Raw genomic sequence first — 26,602 nt, 5'->3', positions numbered from 1 at the left:
ATTTCTCAGGATAAAGAGAATCATCTCTGAACCCCAACAACTAACCCAACAAACCTTGGAAATGGAACGACGCTTTGTAAAGCGAGGTTATCCATCACAAATATTGACAACAGCCATTGACAAATCGTCCAATAAACAAAGGGGAACGTTGTTGGAAAAACAACCAACAGCCTCAGATACAGCTACGAGAATGGTTATGGTTACAAAATTCTCAACAGAAAGTTTTAACATCAGGAAATCCATTCTTAGACATTGGCCTTTACTACAAATGGAATCTGACTTCAATCAGATCTTTTCGCAGCAACCACTGTTTGCCTACGAAAGGAGTAGAAATTTCATGGAGGTATTAAAATCAACAAGCTCCTCACAGCCATTTTCTGAATACAAGGGTACTATACCTTGCCACAATTGTGGGAATTGTAATAACATCATTACAGGCACGAACATACAACATCCAACTAAAGGTCACAACATAAAACTTTTCGTTTCTGCAACTTGTGATTCCAAAAATGTTGTTTACATGTTGAAGTGCCCATGCGGCTTGCCTTATATTGGCAAAACCGAAAGGAAAATGAAAACCCGATTAAACGAACACAAAAGCAACATCCGCAACAACAATCTCAATTCGACAGTAGCAGTGCACTTTAATGAACACAAACACAACGTCAGTCAATTACGTTTCCTAGTGTGTGAAACAGTTCCGCTAAGGGAAGGTTGTGACAACAGAAAATTTCTGATTCAAAGAGAGACCTTTTGGATTTACAAAATGAACTCCATGGTACCCCTTGGACTGAATGATCGTCTCGAACTGAGTTGCTTTATTTGACTTTGAATTGTTGCCCACAAGAATGCCCAAAAGCTTATATACATCTTTCATGTTTAAAATGTTATTTTTTTCTCCACTGTTTCTTTACCCATCTTCAACCTTTCTGCTTACATGTATTTTCCATCCATGTTTCTTTTTCTTTTTGATTTGATTCTTTACAACTTTATTTAATTTTTTCCAACACCGTTTTTTAGCTTTTATCTTACATTGGTGACCACAACTTATTATTTCAACTTTTATGTATTTTGCCTTGGTTACATTGTACTAACTCGGTTTCTTGTCGAGTCATTGTTTATTGCTTTTTGTCATGTTCTGACAATTTACATGTTTCCTATTCTAAGATGGCCGCCACTATTAGAGTCTTTTTTCTTTGTTCACTATCCGCATACTTAACATGGCTACACGTTTACTAACGGTTTTTCGGATCAGAGCAGTTTGGATATGCTCATTCGAACGGGTGAACTGAGGTAACTGTCACGATCTCAATCGACTTTGGTGCGTGGTTCTATCTTATGGCTTATGTTGCTAACACTGCATGCTTTACTTTGTACACGTGTTGGACTATCTCACTTGATCTCGGCACGCATACTTCATATAACATTCACGTATCTATTTAACACGCCGCTATCATCGTATCTATTTTACAGCACGATTCACACGCCGGAAATTTTCAAAAAAGACACCGGATAGCTTGGGTGCAATTTCTAATACGCCTTTGTAGTTCTCCTTAACAGCGTTTCTTGATATGCTTTCGTGCACTTTTTGAAGCTTGATATCTTGGATGGTACATGTTTTCACTTATTTAACTATGTTAACGCTTTAATGTGTAAGTGGAAGTTAAATCCTATGAGGGGACATGCAACATTATCTCCTGTTTTTGTTTACAGGATTCCTCCTGATGAAGGGTTTTACCCGAAATGCATAGAGGATATCCACCAGCACCTTTGTTGACACAACATGTGATAATTTGTTACACGGAACAATGAATTTCTAATTTCTAATCATGAATAAATGAACTTTGGTTTAACCAGAACGAAAATTGGTAACTTTGTTACCCCACAACGCTGTGCGCATAGAGGGACACCACCCTGGATGGGATAGTGCAACTCTTGTTATTTCTTCGACCTTGGTTTAGGGGTCGCTCCTCTAGCAGCACGCCACTACTTGTTAAAATTCAACACACTCAGAGATTAAACGGGAGTGCGCGATATTTCAACACTTGCCATTTCCGAATTAACCATGACGGGACTAATAGTAATCCCGGCCGGTCCAACTGGTTGCGTTGCAACCCCAGGTGACCCCACCTGGACATTGCGAGAGATGTATTGCACTAAAGCCCTATGCACCGCAATCAAGGCGGTTTGGAGTTGATGTAAGTCATCCAGCGGGGCTAGAAAATATCGTGGATGTGGTGTGAACCCGGCCAAGACTGGCCAAGTGGCCCCAGGAATGTACAAGGGACCTAACCAAACCAGAGTTACGGTGTGGGGGAGGGCACCATTGAACCAAATACGATGCTGCCAAGCAGAAATTGGATTTTCCTGCATCCTATACGGCGTGTAAATAGCTGGAACTGCCGTAGGAGTTATTGAGTGAAACGTCTTATCATCCGCATTCACCTCCGGAAAAGTAACCCAAGAGTAAAAAATCTCATAGGGGAACGATGCATCGGCACTCACTACAAAGATGATAGACATTCCATCGTCTGGCACCCCAAACTGCGTCAAATGACGCCGGAGAGGTGTGCGACTATGCGCTGCAATAGCAACTTCAGCCATAAGGACGCAGAGAAGAAAAACATTCTATATTAAACCGTAGCACAAAATGGGATAGCAATTCAAAATGAAACCTTAATTGTCAAGCTTGAATGAACCTATAAGTCAAATATATAGGCAGGTTTAAAATGTCACTCTCGTTAACCGGAAACAAGAGTGATGGTGACGTGGACAAATATAACCAGTACTAAGGTGTCTCAGTCATAAGACCAAAACGTTAGGTGCGCCATGTTGCGGGGAATCTGCTCCTGCACAGAACTATACCCAGGAAACCAAGACCTCAGTGAATTGTGGTGTACCAAAAAGCTCACCTCACTACCTAGAACCCCTATCTGACTAGCATCAGTGTCTCATTCGTTCTCCGTATCATATTGAAGCTACCAATGATTAGACAACCCAGAACAAGTGACTTAGAATACTTTCAGGAATGGTGGGAATCAAGAACACCTTTTCATTATTGTTCTTATATCAGTCCACAACGTGAGTAATCAGAGACACGGAAAAGTTTAAAATATTTATTTTTAGCTATGTGCTCTGAGGTGCAGTACTTTGGCTAACATAAGCAAACAAATGATTAGAAATAAAACCATCAGCATTGTTACAATACCATAAAAAACAAAGGGAGAAACCATATTACAATGATAGTGGAAACAGGTCCAATAATACCTTTTGTACCACCCTCCCCTGGCTAATAAGCTAGTTTCATAATAATAATAGAAGGTCTCTAGGTTTGAGTGGGGAACCCCGTACCTCCAAGATCAGCTTAGGTGAATCACATCACAGGATCAGCACTGCTCTCTGTGTATGGAAAGGTTTTCTCCAAGTGTGTCAGTCTCATGCATGCAATGCAATATTAAAGGCACCCGAGTTTCAGATATTTGCAGCTGTGTGCTTGTTGTGTCTAGAGCGTGGGCCGATCAACCTGAATTCAACAGCATACATTGTTATTTGACCTTGACGGCTTCTGCACACAGTGTGCAGACTAAGGTCGCCGTGCACGTCTAGGGATGTGAAAAACAGACCGGTCTCATGTGAAGAAAAACAAACACGCAGTTTTACTTATAATAACAGCTACCTGTAGTGTTGTGTGCAAAAGCAGCAAAGCGGCAAGATGGTGTTTAACTTCTTATGCTAACATAGCAATGTGTGCAGGCAAAACCCTGTCTTCACTACAGTACAGCCTGGAGGAATGCTCTGCCATAAGACCTTCAACTCATAACAAAATGGAGAGAGGTGTGCAGCATGATATCTATTCTCCAAATAGTACTTAATTCATTGGAGGACTAAATTTTAAATGCCTACCTCAGCCAGCTTTAAAAGTAATTTGTCTTTTGACACCATGTTGAAGGTGGCAGGCCTGTTAAGCAACACCAATGTTCCTAAATGGCTGCTGAGACTCGAAGGTCATCCAAGACATATACTAAGGCCATTTCCAGCTAATGAGCAAGGCGAAAGCCAGATTATAGTGGGTCCAAGATGTTTTACTGTTCTAGATACCTACAGATCTGAGTGTTGATACATTTCTCATAAATATTTACAGGGAATGGCAGCAAAAATATAGGGTGAAAAAAATTGCTCAAGATGAAAGGGTCGGCAATGGTCTTTTTCAGTAATAGTTCAACGTAAGCCCTTTTCCACTCATCTGGTACTGTCACATCTATGATAGATGTACTGCAAATGTTCATAAGCGGGTTTGCAAGGCAAACGGCCACTATTTTTGAGAACCCAGGTGGAAAAGTTTCTAGAGGTGATCCAGAAGTAACTGAGTTTGCCAAATCCAAAAACAACTTTGGGGTACACTGTTTGAATCTGAAGAGCATAGGCACCTCAGCTTCCCATGGCAAGCTACTATTTATATCTGGATAAAGTGTACTAGCTGAGCTATTAAAGCCAGGAGGAGGGGCTACTATGTTCGTACCAATCATAGAGATGTTGTCATAAAAAAATTAGACAATTCATTATTCACTTGCTGAGTATACTCAAAGGTATGATTAGCTTAAGCTAGAAAAAACAAAGAGCTTGAGATCAAGAATATCTCTTTCAAGGTGTTCCAAGTTCCTAAAATCATGGAAATATTTGCCTTGCGGGTAAGGACTGGTTTTGTAAGCTTTTCATTCATCCTTAAAATTTAGTTTAGTTTCCGAGGTGTAGTTAGTTCACCAGATCCTTTCCAACCTTATGGTGCCAATTTTGGCTATCCTCAGTTAATCATCATACCAAGGGAGAGATAGTCAAACCCGATTATACTGAAGAGTGTGAAGGGAAAGCAGTGCTGATGGCTGAAGAAACAACATTTAGAATAGTTCTTATAATCAATATTTACTGGGCCCTCTCTCAATGAAAATGTACTAGTTCTTAGTGTGACTTGTGGGGCCCCCGACCTCTGCCACGTTCACCTCCACCAGACTGTGAGACCGATGTTTCCTGTGAAGAATGAGAACGTTGATCAGGAACCTGAAACCTATCAGGAGACCCAATTCTTGTGCGATCGTGCAATTCATAAGTGCGTTCAGTTGTCACTGGTATTGGTGACGCGGGACGAGACTCAATGAAAATGTACTAGTTCTTAGTGTGACTGTACGGTCATTGGCTGATAACTTCGCCCAAGATCGTATCAAATTAGGTCGCCTATTCATCTGGATCAAACCATGTTCGTACTTGTCTCTATCCTAAACTGAATTAGGAATGGTCGGTCCAGACCTTAGGAGCAATATTTTTAAGTACTACAAGGTCCACTGCAGCAAAAATCAGTTTGAATATCTGAGCTTCTGGATTTGTGCAGGCGGGGAGCCTTTGCTGAAGCTGTAATATTACTAGGATTTTGCTGGCTGAGCCTTATTAGGGAGCTCCACCAACACATTAGAATCACCCAATAGAAGGAAAGTAGTATGCATGACTGAATATTGTGTATTATTGACAGACACAATTGCTGAAGTGAAATCACTTGTTGGAATGTCCTAAATGTGCTAATTGGGTCTTTCTCAATTTTTCCAGGTATAAGAAATTGTTTGAAGTGCCCAGAAGATCACTGGTCTAACCCTCAGCGAGATGAATGCATTAAAAAACTTGTAGAGTTTCTCAGGTTTGAGGAGACCCTTGGCACAGTATTAGTTGCTGTTGCCATTGTCTTGGCTCTGACCACAGCCACTGTGCTCATTGTATTCGTCAGACACAGAGAGACCCCAATTGTCCGAGCCAATAACCGAACCCTCAGCTACCTCATCCTCATTTCCCTCATCCTCTGCTTCCTCTGCCCCCTACTATTCATTGGGAGGCCTGAGAACAGGAGCTGCATTTTCCGCCAGATGGTGTTTGGTGTTGTTTTCTCACTATGTGAGTCTTGTATCTTGGCTAAAACTTTGATTGTTGTTCTCGCCTTTAAAGCTAGGGAGCCAGACAGTAAATACAGGAGCTGGCTGCCAGTCAAGATTCCATCTTCAATAATCCTCGCCTGTTTATCCACACAGCTCTTCCTCTGTATAACATGGTTACTGTTTTCACCTCCTTTCCTTGAATTCAATATGAAGGACTCTGTGGAAAACATCTTTCTGGAATGTAATGAAAACTCACAGAGTGCTTTCTACTGTATGTTGGGGTTCCTTGGTCTCTTAGCTTGCCTCAGTTTTGTTGTGGCGTTTAAAGCAAGAAATCTACCAGATCGCTTTAATGAGACTAAGTGGATCACATTCAGTATGATGATCTTCCTCAGTGTCTGGTCTTCCTTTCTCCCGGCGTACCTCAGCACAAAGGGGAAGTACATGGTGGCTGTGGAAATATTTGCTATCCTTTCTTCTAGTGCCGGAGTGCTGGGCTGTATATTTCTTCCCAAATGTTACATTGTACTTTTACATCCTAAAATAATTGCTGGAAAACTATTTGCTGGAAAAAATCATGTATCCAAGTTCAAAATTAAATAAATTATTATGAAATGTCAGGTGCACGATCTTGATAATATTTTGATCTGTGGTGCTAGTGGTGCAGGTAAGTATGCATGTAATTTGAAAAGCGTGAACAACAGAGCACTGTACAAGAGCGTAGGATAAAAGAGAGTTGGGGCACAACTGTGAGTGAGTACTGCAAAGAAGAGGCACTGGGGAAATAAACGGGGTTGAGCGGAAGCACTGTTCAAGAGTGATAACTTGGGCAACAGATAAAGAGGAATACGTTTAGTAGTATATTGACCCTTTTCCTCATAGGCAGCCCAGTTACTGGATAAATACAGTAAAGAGAGGTGTTAATAATGAAGTGGACCTTTCAGATTCGGATCTGTAGAGCCTTACAGACCCTTGGTGGAGTGCAGGAGAATGTTTGATGTCACAGCTTCATCTTGCACTTTATGGTTGTAAAACAGGGGATGTTGCTGTAGGTGTTGCTAGATACTGTGGTATACTTGAATTGGTTGGTCGGAATTGATTTCTTTTTATATAATGGAGGAGGTCTCTGAAAGTAATTCCGGCGGGCGGAGGTTGTTAGTGTTTTCCTCTGACGGCAGGCAAGCTAATATTGTTTTGCTCACAAGACCTGTGATCTGACTGGTCCCAGAAGGTAAGATGTGCTTCAGGCAAGTAAGGAGTGTCTTCGGGTGCCAAACAGCAGAGTAATGCCTTTGAAGTAAGTGGACAGAATCAATGCTTTGAGGACAGCTTTGAAGTCGGATTCTAATTAAATGTCGTCACTGTGCAGATAAGAGGCAATTGGCGCAACATCATTTTCTCCTTCTATGTTATGTGATTCCTGAAGCTGTGGTCAGTGTTTACGGCAACATCCAGAGATTTTGAGACTGACCAACACGGCATAACTCAGTGAGATTTGCAGTGTCAATACTGATGTCCCTTGGGAGCTGATTTAGGGTTTGTCACACAGATCTTACATTGCAACAGCAACAGAGAACTCTGTCCACCAGTCATGGTTCGCTCACCTGATTTTGAGTTAAGCGGACTGCAAGTTTTACACTGATGGAGTTAACTTTATTCTGTTGGTATAAAACTTCCTCTGATGGCCCAGCTGGGTATAGGCCATCAGAGGTAAGCAATTCGATCATGTGTACTACTTAGACTGCGCAGTTGGTTGGCCTTTATTTACTCCACCTAACCATCAGGTATATACTAGCGGTGAGGGACAGTTAAAAAATAAAATGACATCCACATTTCACACCACGGAAGAACACTCCCATAATGTCGGGATGATTATTATTTTTTCATTTTATAAAAACAAACTACCACTTTGTTAGTTTGTTTTAAAAAACATAAAACAATTTGGAAACCTTTGACAGCTGATCGTCATGTTTGATGGAGACATACATCAAATGTTTCCTATATTGATAGGAACTGCCATGACGATGGTTCCTGCCAATGAATAGAAATGTGCACCGGCCAGCAGACATCTCACATTTTTTCAGGCAGAGTAAACGCAGGATGGCAAATGTAAATTCCTGTACATCTTGGTACAAATTTTTAGATTATGTATGAAAACTTCTTCGTCCAGAAAGATTACTTTAGACTCACTGATCATAGATGTAAAGGAGAGATTATATGTGTTGATGTTCAGATTTTGGATGAATATCTCGAAGTCAATACGGCTTCCACCCCATATCACAAAAAGATAGTCTATGAACCTGTTCCAAAGTTTTATATTGTGGCTGCCTGGCAGCTTCAGAAATTCTGTTTCCCATGCTGCCATGACAAGATTGGCGTAAGTGGGCGCAAAAGATGTCCCTATTGCTGACCTCTGTTTTTGATTGTAAAGATCACCTTTGAAGAGAAATAAATTGTGATTGAGACAGTATGTCAGCATGTCCAACAACATCACAGAGTGATCGAGGTACCATCGAGGTATCTTACCGATCTTGTGTCTAAAAAGTGTTTGACAGCAGCAGTTCCCACATCATGGACGATCGATGTGTAAAGGGAGGTGACGTCAATTGTTGCCATCAAGTAACCTTCTTCCCATTTGATTTTTTTAATCTTTTAAGAAAGTCCATAGTGTCTCTTAAATATGATGGTAAAGAGGTCACACATTTCATTAAGAGTATATCAATAAATTCCAATGTATTTTCAAGAAGAGAGCCCTTGGAACTGACGATTGGTCTTCCTAGTGGTTTAGAAATAGACTTTTGAACTTTCGGCAGAAAGTAAATTGTGAGTATGATGGGAGGATCAATTTTAAAATATGAGTATTCATCATAGTCAATTAGGCCTTGATCTTTCCAGCCTAACAGCATTAAATGATATTCCTTTGATCTACTCGCAGTTCTTGTAATGCTCGTTGTTCTCCAGATTTTAAGTTCCAGTGCTTTTTCATATTTGTACATACCTATATATATATATTATCTACTGGCGGTCGCCAGTAGATAGTTATAGTTAGGACCGTGTTTCCATAGGAAATCTGAAAATTCTATTTTGAATAACTTTGGCGCCGGTTGACGAATCCTCGCGAAATTTTCAAAACTAATGGGGCGCTCCGCTCAGCTCCTACCCTGAAAGTCTCGGGGTGATTCGTCTAGGGGTGGCCAAGAAAAAAGGGGAGTCCCAAAACACGTTTTCCCCATGCATTTTTCCATAGGACCTTTAGTCGAAGGTACAGCCCGAACGGCTGAACAGAATTACTTGAAATTTGGCAGAGAGGTAGTCGTCAGGTCAGGGAAGTGCCTTTTGCAGGTCTGGTGTCAATCTGTTCATTATTTCCTGAGAAAATAGCATTTAAAAGCATATAAATATCTATACGTGCGCACCGTGCGCTCACTGTGCGCGCACGGTGCTGTGCGCGAGCGAAATTCTGATTGGTTGATAGATGTCAGTAAACATTCGAATCGGTCGAAATCAGGAAGTGTCGGCCGCCATTTTGTCTGTCGCACTGAAAAGGAAAGGTGGAAAAAAGGTGGAAAATGTGAAAAGGGGGCAGGGAAGAGAGTTCCTGACCCCCTGGCCTTTGTCAGGGGGTCACAGAAGGACCCCCAAGGGTGAAATTTTTTTAAAAATATTTTTGAAAAAAATTGCGGGGTGCGCGCACGGTGCGCGCACGGTGAAAAACCTTGAAAATTTTTTTTTTATAAATACATAACTTAGCATTTAAAAAACCGTACAAATTCACTTAAAAAAGCATAGGTTTCACACACGTTATAGTTAGAAATTAGCATTTAAAAAACCTTTCAAATTCACTTAAAAAACCATAGGTTTCACACAGGTTAATGTTAGGTGGACATTTCACTCGTAAAAAACCAATGAAATTCCCCCGTTATAGTTAGTTCAGATAAATAGACAGTAGTAGACAGGCATCTTCTTGCAGAGTGATTTATTAAGTAAGGAGCAAACACAAGAGCGGACTCTCCACGACAGAAGCCAACAGCAACTGCCTTGGAAGAGAACCTAGAATTCACCAGGCACTAGAGAACATAGGTGAATAAACATTCCATCAGCATAGAGAACATTGAGCATGTACTACACACACGCTTACTACTTCCTGGGGCGACATCACAGAAGAACTCCCGATGCACAGCTTTATACAATACCTGCACGTCATGGGCAACGGCTCGCACATCATACACTGGCTAGCGCAAGCTCTACAGGCACACTCGCAACCATCCACACTACTGCTGAGAGAACAATGGGCGACAGACAGGGGAAGAGATTGGACAGATAAAGAATGGGCATTGATCCTGGCTGGCCCGACCAACATCCCACGTAATCCCCGCTTCAAAATTATACAATACTACATATTGCAACGTGCATACCTCACGCCCGACAAGATAAATAGATACTTTTCACTAACGGACGCAGCTTGCCAGCGCTGCTCGCTACCGGGAGCAGACCTCCTACACATGCTGTGGCACTGCCCTGATATACGGGCATATTGGGACGACATATTGACATTACTCGCGCGCGACACTGACGTGCAACTGCCACGCACATGGGAGACATGCATATTAGGATTGTATAAGCGCACAAAAAACAACAAAGTGCAGGCACGCTTCTGGGACATGGGACTCATAACGGCCAAGCGCTTGCTCACTAAACACTGGAAGGCCACGACCCCCCGCACACTAGACACTGGAAAGCCTCCTTCATCAACTGGGCACAAGCGGAGAGTACGGTGCTCCTTCGGGAGGAAACCACGGGACTCCGGAAATTCCCCATCGCCCAGCTATGGGATGACCACCTTAAAACATTTCAGATGGCCTGCCAGGAACAAGGGATAACCTGAGACTATAGATCTAACCGATCTCTTGATGTCAGTCAGAGACGGCTCTAATGCTGCAGCGGAGCTAACTCCCTCCCCCCCACTCGCCTCTGGTGGCCTCTGCTCCCGCCCTACATGAGACCGACACCAGGGATACATCACCATGCGGATATAACACACCAAACGAACGCTGCTGCCGCGATTCGACGCTACTCACACATCAACTAGCTGGGAACACAAACGAGAAGGCATAACCACCTCGCCCCACTCTGCCCTTCTCCCCCCAATGTGGCAGAGCACCCTGCGCACCAAGAAAATAAGTGTGGGCATTGACGCTTTGGATTCACAACCTGACTGGGGGTTCCTCCCCCCCTCCCGTCCGCTGCTTCCCGCGCACAGTGCACAGCCCCGCCGTGCCCCACTGGACGGCTGCTGACCCCCCGCTGCAGCACCTGATGATCTCCCCCCCCTCCCCTTGACCCCACCTGCATTTACAACCCTAACCCCTACTTCCCCTACTGCCACACACGCGTAGGGAACAGTTTGTTTACTGGTCAAGTTCCCTGGCCGGACTCCTATCTTATCTTGGATAACAGACGATGGGCGCATCGTCTGGACTCCCCGAAGCGATACCCTATTAAACACACACCGCTCTCTGGCAGCAGAGATGCAATGGCATATGCGCCCTACAAGGGATGGGTACATCCAGTGCTCTCAGTGAGATCTTGACAAGGGCACATTGAGTTGAATACTGGACATCGCCCCGATAACCAGCGGCTTCAGGGGTGTAGCGATGGGGGGACAGATGTGCGCCACGCAGCCCGCACATGGACCCTAACTATAAAGCTGTAGACTAGACTCGCAAAACTTAAGCGTTAGCTTCTATGCCTCAGTGAGCTATACCGAAACACTACTGCCACGCTCCGGCAAGCATTGCGCACACGACGCTGACACAGTGCCGCCCGGGGACCCCCACGCTACTGATTAACCACGGCGCTTTGCGCAACTCTCAATAAGGGCTTGGGTGACGACCGCAATGGCCACAATGCTAGCTGGAATACTGCGTTATCTCTGTTACCGACACTAAGAAAAAGGAAAAACATAGACCTGTCATTTATTAGGATAACTACCTAATGACTGTAACAATACCACCATGTACAATGCCGCCGGACCCCCGGGTTACCGGCTGAAAGGCTGTGTCATATTATCTGGAAACCTCTGCTTAATGTCTAATCGATTATCCACCATGGATGGTGAATGTATACTGTATGATGACACAGCTGTGAACAATAAAGGTCTTCCAAAAAAAAAAAAAAAAATAAATAAGTCATTCAATGCCTTTCGGTATTTAATTTTGTGTGTTCTTAGGAGTTTTACTACTGGGACCACTCTTTTGTACCGTACTGTCCATTACCTAGGTCCCACTGGCTTATTTGGGTTATACCCTTTATTTGTAACTAAATAATTAGATAGATAGTATTATCATTACCCTCAACTATTAAACTAATTGGTTCATCGACAAGCAAAAGGAAAGTTGATGTATAAGTTAGATATGTATTCTAACACATGGTTTTTTGAAGGAAAAGAATTGAACGTCTATAAATTGACCCCAGCGCATCAGGGAATTGGGTGAATGTGTATGGGCCATTGCTCTGTGATGTTATTGAGTATTGATCCCTGATCAGGTATTGATTTTGCGCTGGATGGATCACAATCAATGCAGGGATGATGTCATCTCATTTTGAGGTGTGTTTGGTGAATAGTTGAAACTTAACCCCTTCAGTGCCCGCCCCTTTCCCCGCCCTGTCCTGGCTGTTGTATTAGCGGGCGGGGTTTATGACGAGCTGGTCTCGTCATGGGCACAGCGCAACCGCGGCCCATGACGAGACCAGCTCGTCATAGGCATTGAAGAGGTTAATTGGTCATCAATAGAAAGGGTGTGCAATTAGCCATGCTGCAGTATGGGCTCATTCTGTCATGTTACCCAAGTACAGTCAGATTTTGTCAAGCTTGTCTTGAAAAAGCTAATGTTTGTCACACACCACTCTTTTGAATATTTGGGTTGTGTCTGATGTGGAGTTAACGTAATGATTTGAATGCCTCGAAGAGTTTCCCGCTTCTATTGGATACTTCATGGTGGGTTTTGGCTGTGTGAAGAGTTTAATGCTGGCAGTACAGGATCACTGAATCTTGCCGCTATGATCTTCATTATTACTTTCTCTTACCTAGTGACAGGTTTTAGGTCAATGGACCCTTGCAATGCCTTAACTAAGGGACCCTAAGCTTTAGAGATCAGGTTAACCTTGACATGGCATCTGTCTTCATCCAAAGTGTTTGATTGAAGTTAAGTGGAAAGTCCCAATGTCAGAATTTGGATACAAATGTTACCACAGTAACTTCATTTTTTGGTGGAGTGATCTGACCGACAAGTTCTTGAATGACCTGGTCAATTGCTTTGATGACTTTTGTTCACCTTTATGGCGGGGGGGGGGTAAAACAGATCAAATGGTTGCACAGTTGGTAAAATGACAGCATTCTGTGAATATGGTGCGCAGAGCTGTAATTTGACAGAACTATCTAATAGAACCTGTCGATCTCATAGGTCTAACATGTATTTTAGGAGACACAGGCCTCTCATTTTATGGACTCAACATGGAATAGGGTATACGTGACAGAGGCTATATTGTTGCACAGATGACTAAATATCACCATTAGAAAACATTCTGCAGATATCCAGTAAACAAAAATCGACATAAGCAACATCGACAAATTGGGTAGAGTTACCTGGTTAGGGAGTGTGTGCATGCTTTTTCTGGTTATTGTTGAAGCACAGATATGTGACATGTTTTTGACAACCTAGAATAGCTTAGCAGTTACTTGATCATCGGTACTTTACATGCTTAACGTTTAATGGTCACATTAAATCAACAAGGATATTTAATTAATTTAGAGTACATTGAGAGCGTGCAGAAAAGTGTCACAATCCATCGTAGAAAAATATATTTTAAAAATTGCAATAATATTTCCGCAATGTCTTAAAATATATATGAAAAATCAAGAGTAGCTAAGAATTAGGATATTGATGCTGTGAAGATCCAAATATGTTTTCTCTTTCCCGGAAAGGAATAAGTGCTCCAAGTTACCTTGTTGTGGTTGAAACCAAGAAACTATGATATCATTTATTAAGTGAATGATCCAGACATTTCTGTCAAGAAATATTTAGAAGATCATTTGACCCCAAACCAATCTGGGGGTCAGATGAATGTTGCAACTATTGTGTGGGGAGTGTCACTTGTACTTGCAGTATTTCAGAACCACTGGGAAATGGAAAATACCCCATCTATCTTGGCAGGGCTCAGTTTCTTAATGCATTCAAAAGGAAAGCACTTAACCATGATGTGACCTGCGTGAAAGATCATTGGCAAAGTTTTGCTAAGCCACCTAAGTGATTAGACAGTGTTGTGCAAACTGAATGCAGTGGTGCACACCACTATCAGCATTGGCTTTACATAGCACCCTAGTTCACTTGGGCAACAGGGTATCCTAACCACCTTCAACATGTATTGAACTGTATACAGACTTTCTTGAAATCCATAGTGGTCTATGTTCTAAATTTGCTTGTTCTGCTTGCAATTATCTGACCTTTTTATATATACAATTGAGCTTTGGTGCATGTAGGAAAGTAGGATCTGCTTTTATGGTTACCCCCACTTTTTGCCTGGTGCTAAGCTGTTTTTGACTAGTCTGACTAGGATCCTGCTAATCAGGACCCCAGTCTCTCTGCTTTCTCCCTTCAATTGTTATGTTCGGTACTTAGGTACATCCCAGATTGAATACTGGGGTACCTTTATCAGTCCCTAGTATATGATACTAAGGTACCCAGGGCATAGGTACCCCAGAGGTCCCCCATGGGCTGAAGCATGTATTATGCCACCCATGGGAGACCATTTACACTTTAACTACAGGCCTGCCATTGCAGCCTGTGTAAACTGGTGCTAGCACCACTTACTAAAGATATAGGTTTCCTATATCAAGGGTCACTGCACTCAAAACCCATAAGTTACCCCTGTAGCAGGCCTTTATACTGAAGGCAGGGTGATTAAAAGTGTGACGGTGCCCCTGCATGAGAACGACACATCTACAGCCTACACACTGCATACTCCCGGGTAGTAAGTAAAAAAGCCATATACCATATAGAGGGGCACCGCGTAATTACAGAATGACCATCTCGAAACTGGCTGCAACGAATCCTATCATGTTTGGTATCAAACATGTTGGAATCATACCCTAAGCGGTATGGGAGATATGATTCCAAGCACTGGAAGAGCCCTCCGTTAGGCTCTCCATGTCCCTGGTACAAGTTTTCCAGGCCAGGACAGCACAAAATGTTTGCTGCCGACCAGAGACATGATTCTGCCCTCCTACTGCTGAGCCAAGCTCGAGCAGGAGAAGGCCGAACAATAGGCATGGTGTCACAGGAAGGCGTGACCACCTCCCAGACAGGATTTAGTGTATTGGGGCAGGGTGGGTGCCCTTGCCAGCACCACTCAGTCGGCATGAGGGGCACATTTGAAATCCCCATGCATAGTCCAGTTCAAACCAGCTCTGGGAGCCGTTGGCTCCCTCCCTGACGCGAAACTGGACAAAGGACATGGAATTAACCTCCCCACTGTCCAGACCCTCCTCTGGGAGGGCCCCCTGAATCGTCCCAACCCTTTCCTTAGGGTACTTAAGGGCTTACCTGTGGATGAGTCCCTAGATTCAATTCAGGCACCACTTCAACTTCTACCGACTGGGAATACTCCAGGAAAATGCATGAAACTCAGTTGGTGCTGTGCAAGGAAAATGTAATGTGTTTGTGGCTCTCCTAGCTACCACAAGGTTAGGGCCAAAGGTTTGGCTAGTGTATTTGCGAACATTGGGTGCAGCTGGTATGTCCGTGGGTGCAGCAGAGAAAAGAGGTCAATTACGATTTGGAGTTCTATGGTTCATAGTAAAAGTTATGGGTAAAGTGACACCACCTGGCTTCCCAATAGGGATAGCAAAATGACTAAGTAGACATGCCAATTTCCACAGAGATATTTTTTGTACCCACAAAGTTGATGAAGGAAGCTTTGTGGAGTCTACATGCTTTCAGAAATTACACATTTGTTACACTATTACAAACTCACCCTGATTGGGGATGCGCCACTAGTGCATTTTTATAGATCACTGTCTCATGTCAGCTAGGATGAGGGATCCTCTAACCTGGCACAACTTCTGGAGCTGACATTATTCTTCACTGCTGTAGGCTCACCATCAGGTCTGGTAAGATCAGCTTATAAAACAGTGTACAACACCAATAAATCTCTTAATGTTTGACTGGAGCTACCTGTCCTTCAGGTGTTTAGCCCTTCATAAACATGGCAAGAGTGTTCAGAACTGTCAGTGGAATCAATGAAAAGAGTGTGAGGGGAGAGTGGTACAAGGGATAGAGCGGAATAGAGAGATATTGTAAAATCATGTGAGGTACAATTAGTGTTGATTTAACAATGCATGAGCCATACCGCACAATAATGTAACTGTGGAGCATGTGATGTATCTATTTATGAAACATTAAAATGTTTCTGCACTAATTAGGTTCAACGTTCCAGAAATTTAGTCAGGACCCTGTGCTCCAACTATCATGTGCAACAAAGTGGTCCCAATGTTCAGATGATTTTTCTGTACCATGGATAGTAACATTTGATAGCAGGTCGCAGAGCCGCCTCCCTTACTGGGGAGTCTCCTGTCTCTGTATTGGGGTCATGTAACAAATGTACTCATCCTTAGAATGATGACGTGGAATGCATTTATTTTAAATATATGAATGGCATATGTAATGAAGCCTTCTTTAGTAAGGTCTCCCTAAAATCAATTATCTAAATTTGAGTCTTTGATTACCACATTTGGAGCAGTAACTGTGTCTTAGCTGATCCTAGAAAGTGCTTCTGTGGCTAAGGATTTTGAGTCTGTTAGGCTGTATCACTCCCGGTCCCCCGGCTTTCACTGCCCAGCACTAAGCATCTCTGACACCATCCTTCCTCTTTCCTTCATAATTGAGCAGGAAAGATTTTAATAATAATGTTTGCAACCTGCCACTTTTCACAGGGTATCATTAGAGGCATGATGTTGCTCTGTGCCATTATTATAAAGAAAAATCATCCAGAGGTAAAAATGACTAATTATGACTTTAGGCATGCATATTCTGTTGCTCATGAGTCCAATGGGAGTTTATGTTTTTCCATGGCTGAATTCCAGCCAGGCCTCTATAAAAGGCTGTGATTACTGCACCATTTACACATGCATCCTAAGGAAGCAGAAGAGCATTTATCATATGGCAAACCCCCAATGTACTGAGAAACAAGGAGACTAAAGTGGCCGTCTCCAAGTGAGAGTACTCTTCCCTGCAGCTCCAGGTATGGCACAGTAGAAGGGCTTGTTCGCTGGTGCCCTGTGTGAAGAGGCCTTGGGGACTAGCATTGATGCTTGAGTCTGTGGTGCAATATGTGTTTCATTTAGAACAAATGACTGTTTGAGATGGAGTACAAGCAGCGGAGTGCAGGGAGGCTGTAGGGGAAGTATGTCAGAACAGGAGTGGGGGGGTGCCTTTATTGGCTCTACAAAGCACTTGCAAGAACCTGTTTCGACTATTTTCCTGGGTGCAGGACTGGCAGATGATAAAGAGGGGGCGCTTTCAAATCAATGTGTTGGGTCCTCCAGGCATTACCCACAATTACATTTAAAATGTGCATAGTGCATGTCTGTATTTAAATTAAATACAGACCTGCACTATGCAAATACCATTATTATTAAAACAAATAAGTAGAGCAAAAACCACAGGAAACAAACCCATAACAACAAGCACATTGCGAGCACCTGGGGTGGCAGATATAGTGCAGGCTGAATGCTGCCATCCTGCCCTTATCTGAACCCTAAAAGCTCTCACAGGCATCAGGTCCCCAGTGAGCTGGGTCCCCTCTCACTCAAAAGGGGTGAAATGCCCTGACGCCTGCCCTGCTCGGTTGACAGAAAAACCGATTCCGTGGGAATGTCACAGGAAACCGGGTCCTGGAAAAAGGAACATTGTATTATTGTAGGATTGTAAGAGTAGCTGGTTTAGACCTTTAAGAAGAGTGCATCGCTTGGTTAAATACATCAAAGATCTGCTTCTACAAAGTCAAGTTAAGAGCATCAACAGCAGACATGAAAGAGAGCCCTACCTGGGAGGGGGGTTCGGCTGCACCATTTCTTAATTCTCACCTTTGGACTTGCTGGTTTGTAGCTTAACCTACACTATGGCAAATATTGAGAGAGGGTGGTGTTATATGCATCCAGAAAACTAGGTGACATATAGTTTGATGGCTGGCACACTGGCCTGCCTGGTCATAGCTATGACCTCCGCTCCCTTGGTCGAAGACCGCCCGTTATACCTAGAGACACCATACAGATATGAGGAGATCTCTGTGCATTCAGTGGGACACCACAACTCCATTGATGGAACCGAAGCTTTGCCAACTTGGAGCCATGTTTGATGCACCGGCTCAGAAACATTATTTGCTTTCCAAGGCAGACATGCGCTATGCAGATACCAACCAGGTCACATATCATTAAAACAAACCTAGCTGAAAGAAAGCAGAAATTAAGATATACATTGAAGCTCCATCAGCGATGTCGGTTAAGGCTCTGCAAACGGAAGACGGACACTTCATCCACTTCCAAGTAGGGTTGGTGAACTATGAGCTTGGCAGCTAGGGCTTCCTCCAATTTTGGTGCCTGCGCTAAACTCTAAATGACCCCATTGGTTTGTTTGTGCTGTTAATATAAGGTGCGGTACAAGAAATAGTAAGGTTCTACTGGCATTTATTTAGAAATACAATATTCATTTACATATTAGGATGTTGCTATGAGACAGACATACAGAATAAATCACACGTAAAGCTATTTGAAAAAGTGAATAGATTTTTTTATTCTTTTTATATTAAACCTATACATTCCTTTACATAAATTGTTTCAACATGGTTGCTCCAAAGGAAAGTGCAAAGAGAGAGGGGCTTATTTATGAGCCCCTTGCACCAATTGTGCACCGCCGTAGCGTCACTTTTAGTGACGCAGCGGTGGCGTAAGTAATGCGCCCTTTTGCGCCATATTTACGAAGTGACGCATCTAGGCAGATGCGTCACTTCATAAGCTCATGCGCTACATTATACCTGTGTCAGGTATAATGTATGCAGGGTGGGCGTTCCCCCGCAAGAAAGGGTCGTAGGAGTGGCGCTGCAAAATCTATGAGATTTCGCTGCGCCACTTCTAGGACGCCAATGCGTCACAGCCTTACGCCTGCCTCATGGCAGGTGTAAGAGTGACGGAGGCCCTTTCACATGGGGCCTGCCCCATGTGAAAGGAACCTTTGCTGGAGTTGCGTCGGGCTTCCGACACAACTCCAGCAATGTGCCACTTTTTGCGCTGACAGATATTCTGTCCTTCCTTACGACATGACTCGTCATTTTATAAATATGACGCATCATTGGTGTCGCAAGGAGGGCGCACTGAGAAGTGGCACATCGTTGCTTTCACACAGCAATGCGCCACTTCTCGTAAATGAGGCCGGCCTCATTTATGAAAAGTGACGCATCACTGTTGAAAACAGCGATGCATCACTTTTCATTGCGCCCTCCTTGCGACATGATGGATGTGTCATATTTACTGTATCAAGGAATGACAGATACATCAGTTTTAATGACGTAACTGTCGGCGCAAAAATGAGGCATTGCTGGAGTTGTGTCTAAAGCGTGACGCAACTTCAGCAATGCAGGGAAAGGCCTATGGATATAGCACTGCGTCAACCTTACGCCTGCCATGAGGCAGGCATAAGGTTTTAACGCATTTGCGTCCTAGAAGTGACGCAATGAAACCACTTCTACGAGGCTTACTTGCGTGGGAACGCCCCTTGCATACATTATACCTAGCGCAGGTATAATGTAGCGCAGGGGTTTACAACGTGACGCATCTGCTTAGATGCGCCACTTTGTAAATAGGGCGCAACAGGGGGCAGGTTTTACGCCGCCGATGCATCACAAAAAGTGACGCAACGGCAGTGCAAAACTGACGCAAGACCTCATAAATAAGGCCCATAGGGGCAGATTTACATAAAAGTGACGCATCTGTAAAGATGCGTCACTTTCCCTGCTCCACCATGAGAAACCCTTGCGCCACTATTGATGCACCGTATTTACAATACGGCGCACCATGGAGCAAGGATTGACAGATGCGTCAGAAATCCTGATGCATCTGTTGACACCAAAGTCACGCATTGCTGGAGTCGTGTCGCAAGCACGACGCAACTCCAGCAATGCATGATGAGGCCTATCCTCATTGTGCTGCGTCACTCCTTATGCCTGCTTCAAGCAGGCATAGGAATTAGACGTAGTGGCATCCTAGAAGTGGCGCAGTGAAATCTTGTAGACTTCACTGCGTCACTTCTACAAGGCTTTTTTTGCGTTAGAACGCCCACCCTGCATACATTATACCTGACGCAGGTATAATGTGATGCAGGGCTTTACAACGTGACGCATCTTTCTAGATGCATCACATTGTAAATGGGCCGCATTTTTACGCAGCCGCTGTGTCACAAAAAGTGACGCAACAGTGGCGCAAAAATGACGCAGGGGGCTTGTAAATCTGCCCCATAGGGGCAGATTTACAATAACTGGCGCATCCCTGCATATCAGCAGGGATGCGCCAGTTATTGTGCGTCACGGCACCGCCACCATGGATGCACCGCATTTACAATGCGGCGCACCATGGGGCAAAAATGGACAGATGCGTGACGCATCTGCTGCTGTAAAGGCGGCGCATTGCTGGAGTTCGGGGATGCCCTATCTTTAAAATGCTGCGCCCATCCTTGCGCCTGCTTCAAGCAGGCACAGGGTTTTGACGCAGCATGGCCTTAAAAGTGGCTGAGTGAAATCTTGTAGATTTCACTCAGCCACTTTTAGGAGGCGTTCATGCGCCGGACCGCCCCCCCCCACCTTGCGCCGGAACGCCTACATGTGGCGCAGGGCTTTACAACGTGACGCATCTCCCAGATGCGTCACGTTGTAAGTACCCCGCACCATGGCGGTGTAAAAGAGGCGCAAGGGGCTTGTAAATCTGCCCTATAGTTTTTAAGCAAATGCTCGTGTGCAAAGTGATCAGGAGAGAAATAAACAATAATAATCATTTCATTTGTAAAATATATTTCTGTAATTTTCACCAAAGGCTCTTCAAAATTAGATAATCCCCTCGGAGGGAGCCTGTCTGAAAAAAACACATTTTTTGTTTAATGGCAAATGTCCATATTCCAGAGAAAGTAGTAGCCAAGTTCTAACATATCTGTCCGGTTCATATGGCTCAGACTTTTGTACGTTCTATTCGTGTGGTTTCCCTTCTCTACACTTGCTGAGGTAACACTCTTATCTGTTACGGGCATCCAAGTATCAGTTCATGACAGGTGCAGGAACAGAGGCCAGATGGAGTTTAGAAATCAATAGGGTGAGTCATGTTCGCGCCGACGTGCCTGCTTCACGTGCACGCCGATGCTTATCTCTTCCAACAGCCCTGCGATCTGGTGCCGAGTTTGTCATTTGGGGTTGGATGACCCAGAGAGGTAAGCGTTAGTTAGAGTGAGACAGTGGTCGAAGTGGGCGGGATCGGCAGGGCACGGCGTGCCCCTACTTCTTCAATTCCAAGGATTCCGTTGCCCTACTTTTTTATTTTGAAAATGAGTCCCAGGACGCAAGAAATCACCATCGCCTATGAATAAAGCTCGGCAATCCTGGCGATGGAGGACGGGCGGCAAAGAAGTAACAGGACTCTTGTATTTTCCTTCTTGCCCAGAGAAGAAAAATACAATGTCCGCTTTTGCTCTGCCGCATCAGCTGCCCCCCCCCCCTTTCCTTCTTCCCTCTCTGTCTGTCTAGCAGTTCTTCTCTTACTGAAAACCGTAACTTCAAGATTATTTGCTCCCCTGTGAAATGGATCGAAAAAAGGAAAATATTTTTGCTGAAAATGTCGTATTTTAATTCCAAAGTGCAGCATCTGGAATAAAAGGTTAAAAGTATGAAAAATAACTAAATAAAGTATACAGAGTGGTAGCAAACTAGCCAGATTGATTTTATTCACAACCAGACACATTAGCACCACTTTTACAGAAGTTGCCAGTGAAGCGCTATTTTAGTTTTCTTGTCTTTGTTTTCCCTGGGCTTGCAACTAGTGCACCAAACCTGGAGGTACTGCAAAGTGTGGATTTGAAAACAAAATGTGTACTGCGGCTCTGCGTCCAGGGATGTGGTCTTTTTACCATACTGCTTCCGTTTTGTAAGGATATAAGCAGCAGTGGACATTGAAATGGGTCTACTCAGGGACATGTCCTTAACTTTTCAGGCAAAAGCACTCACTGATTTCTGAATGGTGAGTGTAAAAGCGTTAAGGTAACCATGTTGTTCCTGCTTACATTTCACATGGTTTGCTCAATTTTGCATTCCCTATGAGTGTTTGCTTTTTCCAGGATGTTGTTACTTTTTTTGTAGGTCGCATATTGCTCTTGTCTAGTGCGTCATTTAAATTGAGCCGCATACAGGTATTTATAGCCGGCAGCAATTGGGTTGTAGTTGAAAGCAGTGTGAGTTTTTCTCAGCGGGCAGTATGGTGTTCAGTGGGTGAGAAGATGTGGCACTATGGCCAGAGCTGCTGAATTTGGAAGGGGGAACCAGGCTCAGCCTTCATGACCAGGCCAGCAGACCACTCTCCTGAGAGAGCATAATCCCATGCTAGACCTTCGAAGCCTTCGCAAGACCTTAGAAGCCCCGGTGTCTTAGCACCAGCAGGTGGACCCTTGCATGACAAGTGTGGGTTAACCTTCAAGGCTTGTCCACCACTATCCATACTGAAGTTCACCTCCAGTTTTGCGGGCAGGTCTATGAAGCAGCACAGCCTAGAACAAACAGTGACTCTGTCACTGTGGTCACAGGATCCTTGAGAAGGGCCAGCTGTAGGGCAGTGCAACTGGTGTGACCGCACCGGGTGCTGACTTTGGGTGGAGGCATTATGTTTGCAAGTATATTAAGGTTTTAAAAGCGCTTGCTGCCTCCTTCCTGGCCTCCAGCAATTTTCGGCAACAATAAAAATGTCATGATGACTCAGGTGTTTAATGTTCTTCCTAGAGAGAGATCATTTTGTCTAGTGGAAGTTTTGATTCATGGAAAGGTAGCTCAGAGGGTTAATGTGCATGCTGCAAAGAACATGTACCATGCAGATCACAAAGTGCCCTTAATGTAAATAGGTCAGTGGGCTACTGGTTTTGTCAGAGAGATCCTTTTGTTACTTGCAGTTTATAAGTTAAAATCCTAACATAGAACAGTGAGGCAAAGATGGTGGACTGCTGAGACCGTAGCTGAGACGCAGCGCGTTTGAGCCCGTCCAAAGTGGTGTTGGAGATAGCGGATGATGCTGTAATATGTTAAAACTGGATTTTGGATTTTTGAGGAGGCTGAGATAGAGGATATTTATTATAGAAATATGATGGCAGCAGGTGCAGGTGCAGGGGGCCGAGTGGAATACCGAGCGGAATGCCTGGAATATTCGAGGTCGCCAGGCAGAATCAGCACAGCTCTATTCAATCCCGCGGGACCGGCGGGAGCTTACCTGAGGTTGCGAGAGGTAGCAGAGTCGCTGACTGTTTGGACCCGCCTTCTCCTGCTGTATGTGGAGAAGGTGAAGGAGATCCCGAGCAGCGTGTGCTGTGTTTGTGGCGCAGAGAGGTCGCGGCAGCAGAAGAAGAGGCGAGAGGCAATGGCTTCTAAAATCCATCATAAGGCAGCACAGGTGATTGGCAAGCCGAAGCCGGCCCGCTTGGCTCTGGAGTTAGAGGAAATGGCCTCGCCAGCTACGCCGAGATGGGCACGCCGAGGACAGCTGCAGTCGTCGGAGGTTACCGACAAAGCGGCGGAGAAGAAAAGCAGAGGTGGGGCGGTGAGCAAGCCTCATCAACCTATTCGCTCTGTTATCGATATGCTGAAGTGAACCGGTGATAACATTTGAGCTGGTGCCGGAGCTGAAGGCAACAAAGTAGAGGGTGACACCCGAGGAGGGCCGCAAGCAGAGACTGGGACTGGGTCTGGAGCGGATTCAGGAGAGGCTCTAGGAGAGATCGATTTGGTGTCTCAAGCCAATGGTGTGGTAAGCAGTCCTAAAACCCCAATCGTAACTAAAAATTCTAAACAAGGGGGGAAAGGCTTAGAGGCTACTATACCTAATTCTGTTAGTATGCCTGGATCCATAGTAGATCGCAGCATCTTTGAACCCTTGTCTGGATTAATGACACATACTATGCTTGAGGTAATGGATGTTGGAAGCACAGCAGACAGTGGAGGGTTGAACAAATCAATTACGCCCGATCTGGTTCTGGAGAACGATACTCCTCTATCTGTGGGGGGGGCAGGGGTCCCAGATGTTCAAAGTACCTCCACAGCGCAGATAGGGAAATCTGGTTCCACGGTACAGCAAGGGGTGCCCCAGACAAATAAATTATGTGAACAGGATAAAGATCATGGGGAAAAAATACAGAGTGACATTTTTTTTTCTCTCTCGGACGAAGGAGGCTGGTCAGACACGCAGTCAGGCATTCCATCTATTACCAGCAGTAGTCAAGAAGAGAGTAATGACAGTGAGGGATCGAGGGAAAATTGTGATGGTGGAACAGGTCTAAAGAGGTTGAAAAAGCGAGCTGGTGAGGAGGAGCTGGATTGGGACTACAGTTCCCCAACGCAACTTACCGGTTTAAATAAAGAGATCCCGGGTGTTAGCCCTGCACCCCCATCGCTAGATGCCATTCTTCAAGCTATAACTATGCATAGGGAGGAGACACGCATGGGGGGACGCAAGGTGCAGATCGCCCTAAGAAAATTTCAGGGTGTGGCAAGAAAGCTGTCTAAGACTTGTAGTGCAATGGGGGCCCGGGTAACGGAGATGGAGTCGCGAATTGCAACAGTAGAGGAAGAGATATCTACTACCGTGATGAGAAACAAATCCCATGAAGCACAGTTGGTTGACATAAATTGGAAACTTGAAGAATTTGAAAATCGCCAGCGGCGAAACAATCTCCGAGTATTCAGCATTCCCGAGGGGGTTGAGGGGGGGTGCATCCGGGAATATATGTTGACCTTGTTTAAAGACACTCTCCCGGAGTTAAAAGATTGGAATTGGCACACAGAACTACAACGTGTGCACCGATTTCCTTTTGAACAGAAGCAATCTGGGAGGGAGGGCGCCTTCCCTAGGGCAGTCCTAGTCTATGTGGGCAACTACCTATTACGGCAGCTGATATATGAGAAGGCTAGACCAGAGGCAAAAAGAGGAAGAGGAGATATCTCATATTTTGTACGCCCTGACTACTGTCACGCTACGGTTGAGAGGCGTTGGCGTCTTCGCCAGCTTATCAAATCATTTCAAGATTAGAATGCCCCGGCCTACTTGAACAACCCAGCAAGACTTAAGGTTATAGTGGGGGGTCAAATGTATTTTTTCTCATCTGAGATAAAAGCTAAGGAGTTCTTAGATAGCTTGTAGATAATTCTGCCTGATTATCGTATTTATGTAATAATGTGAAATATTTGTCTTCATTAAGATTGTGAGAAGGGTATAGGAACTGGGTCATACGGACGGATTGGGCTCTCGAATCTGTGCTCAGCGACCATCATTTACAGACCTTGTCTGTGCTTCACCAAAAGGGTGGGGTGGGAGAGGGTGAGTGGGGTGAGGGGTACGGGGGAGGTGGGGTTGGCAATGGGGGGGGAAGAATTGTTAAAAAAGGAGCACGACTCAATAAAAATAAGTTTTTGGGAAAGAAAATAAGGATGGAGGTAGTGAGGATCAGTAGTCATTCAATACAGCACATTAAATTTGGGAAGAATTGGAAAGGCAGTAAGTCGGGACAATACAATGCGAAACTATGGGGAGAATAACGATTTGCACGATTAATGTAGCAGGGATGAATGACAGGGCTAAGAGAGAGCGTCTCCATAACTATATTAGATTATTAGATTATGAAATAGTATGTCTTCAGGAGACACATATCCCTTGGGTTAGTAGAAGTCTGATAGACATCTTGGGCTATAAGACCGTGGTTTGTTCATCCCAGTCCTCTAAGATTAGAGGGGTGGCTATATTGATGAAATCAGCACTAGGGTTGGTTAAAAGAAAGGCAGCTGACCGTATGGGTAGATGGGCTCTGGTTGAATTGGAGGCTGGGGTTACAATAGGCACTATATACGCGTCTAATCAAGACGATCCTGCAGTTTTGGAGACACTGGAAAGTGAATTAGCGGGTTGGCTTACCCCTGTAATCTTATGCGGAGACTGTAATATATCTATGGATCCGGCTAATGATTCTTTACATGGGTTAGGTAAGACAAGTTATGGGGGTAGGAAGCCCAAGGTTTTTAGTGCACTAACATATCTAAAAGAGACCCATGGCCTAGAGGACGTATGGAAAATTAAGAAACCTCAGGATGCTGGCTATACCTATTTTTCCCACCCTCATAGCAAGTATGTGAGGATTGATTATTTCTTTATCTCTAGGAGCCTGGTTAGTGATGTAGTTATTAAAAAACTCCAGAAGGCAATATCTGATCACAACCCCCTGATTATTACGTTGGAATTACATGGCTATTTAAAAAAAAAAAAGAAGCAGATGGTCGTTTGATAAAAGACTTCTGGTTAACTCCAATTATGTCGATCACATCAGAGTATGGGCATCAGAATTTTTTAACTG

General features: G+C 44.2%; 1 protein-coding gene across 1 annotated transcript in view; it reads left to right on the top strand.

Annotated features, from left to right (window-relative positions):
• Nucleotides 1–6,518, top strand: part of LOC146855863 (vomeronasal type-2 receptor 26-like) — a 107,571-nt gene extending 101,053 nt beyond the window's left edge. The window contains exon 2 of the mRNA XM_085651182.1: nt 5,596–6,518. Within this exon, the coding sequence (XP_085507308.1) occupies nt 5,596–6,518 (923 nt within the window). The remainder of the gene's footprint in view (nt 1–5,595) is intronic.
• Nucleotides 6,519–26,602: the final 20,084 nt, after the last annotated feature.

Source organism: Triturus cristatus, chromosome 4_1 (assembly GCF_964204655.1).
Source record: "Triturus cristatus chromosome 4_1, aTriCri1.1, whole genome shotgun sequence".
Classification (NCBI taxonomy): domain Eukaryota; kingdom Metazoa; phylum Chordata; class Amphibia; order Caudata; family Salamandridae; genus Triturus; species Triturus cristatus.
The sequence above is the reverse complement of the archived record's forward strand: the minus strand, read 5'-3'. Positions and strand labels throughout refer to the sequence as shown.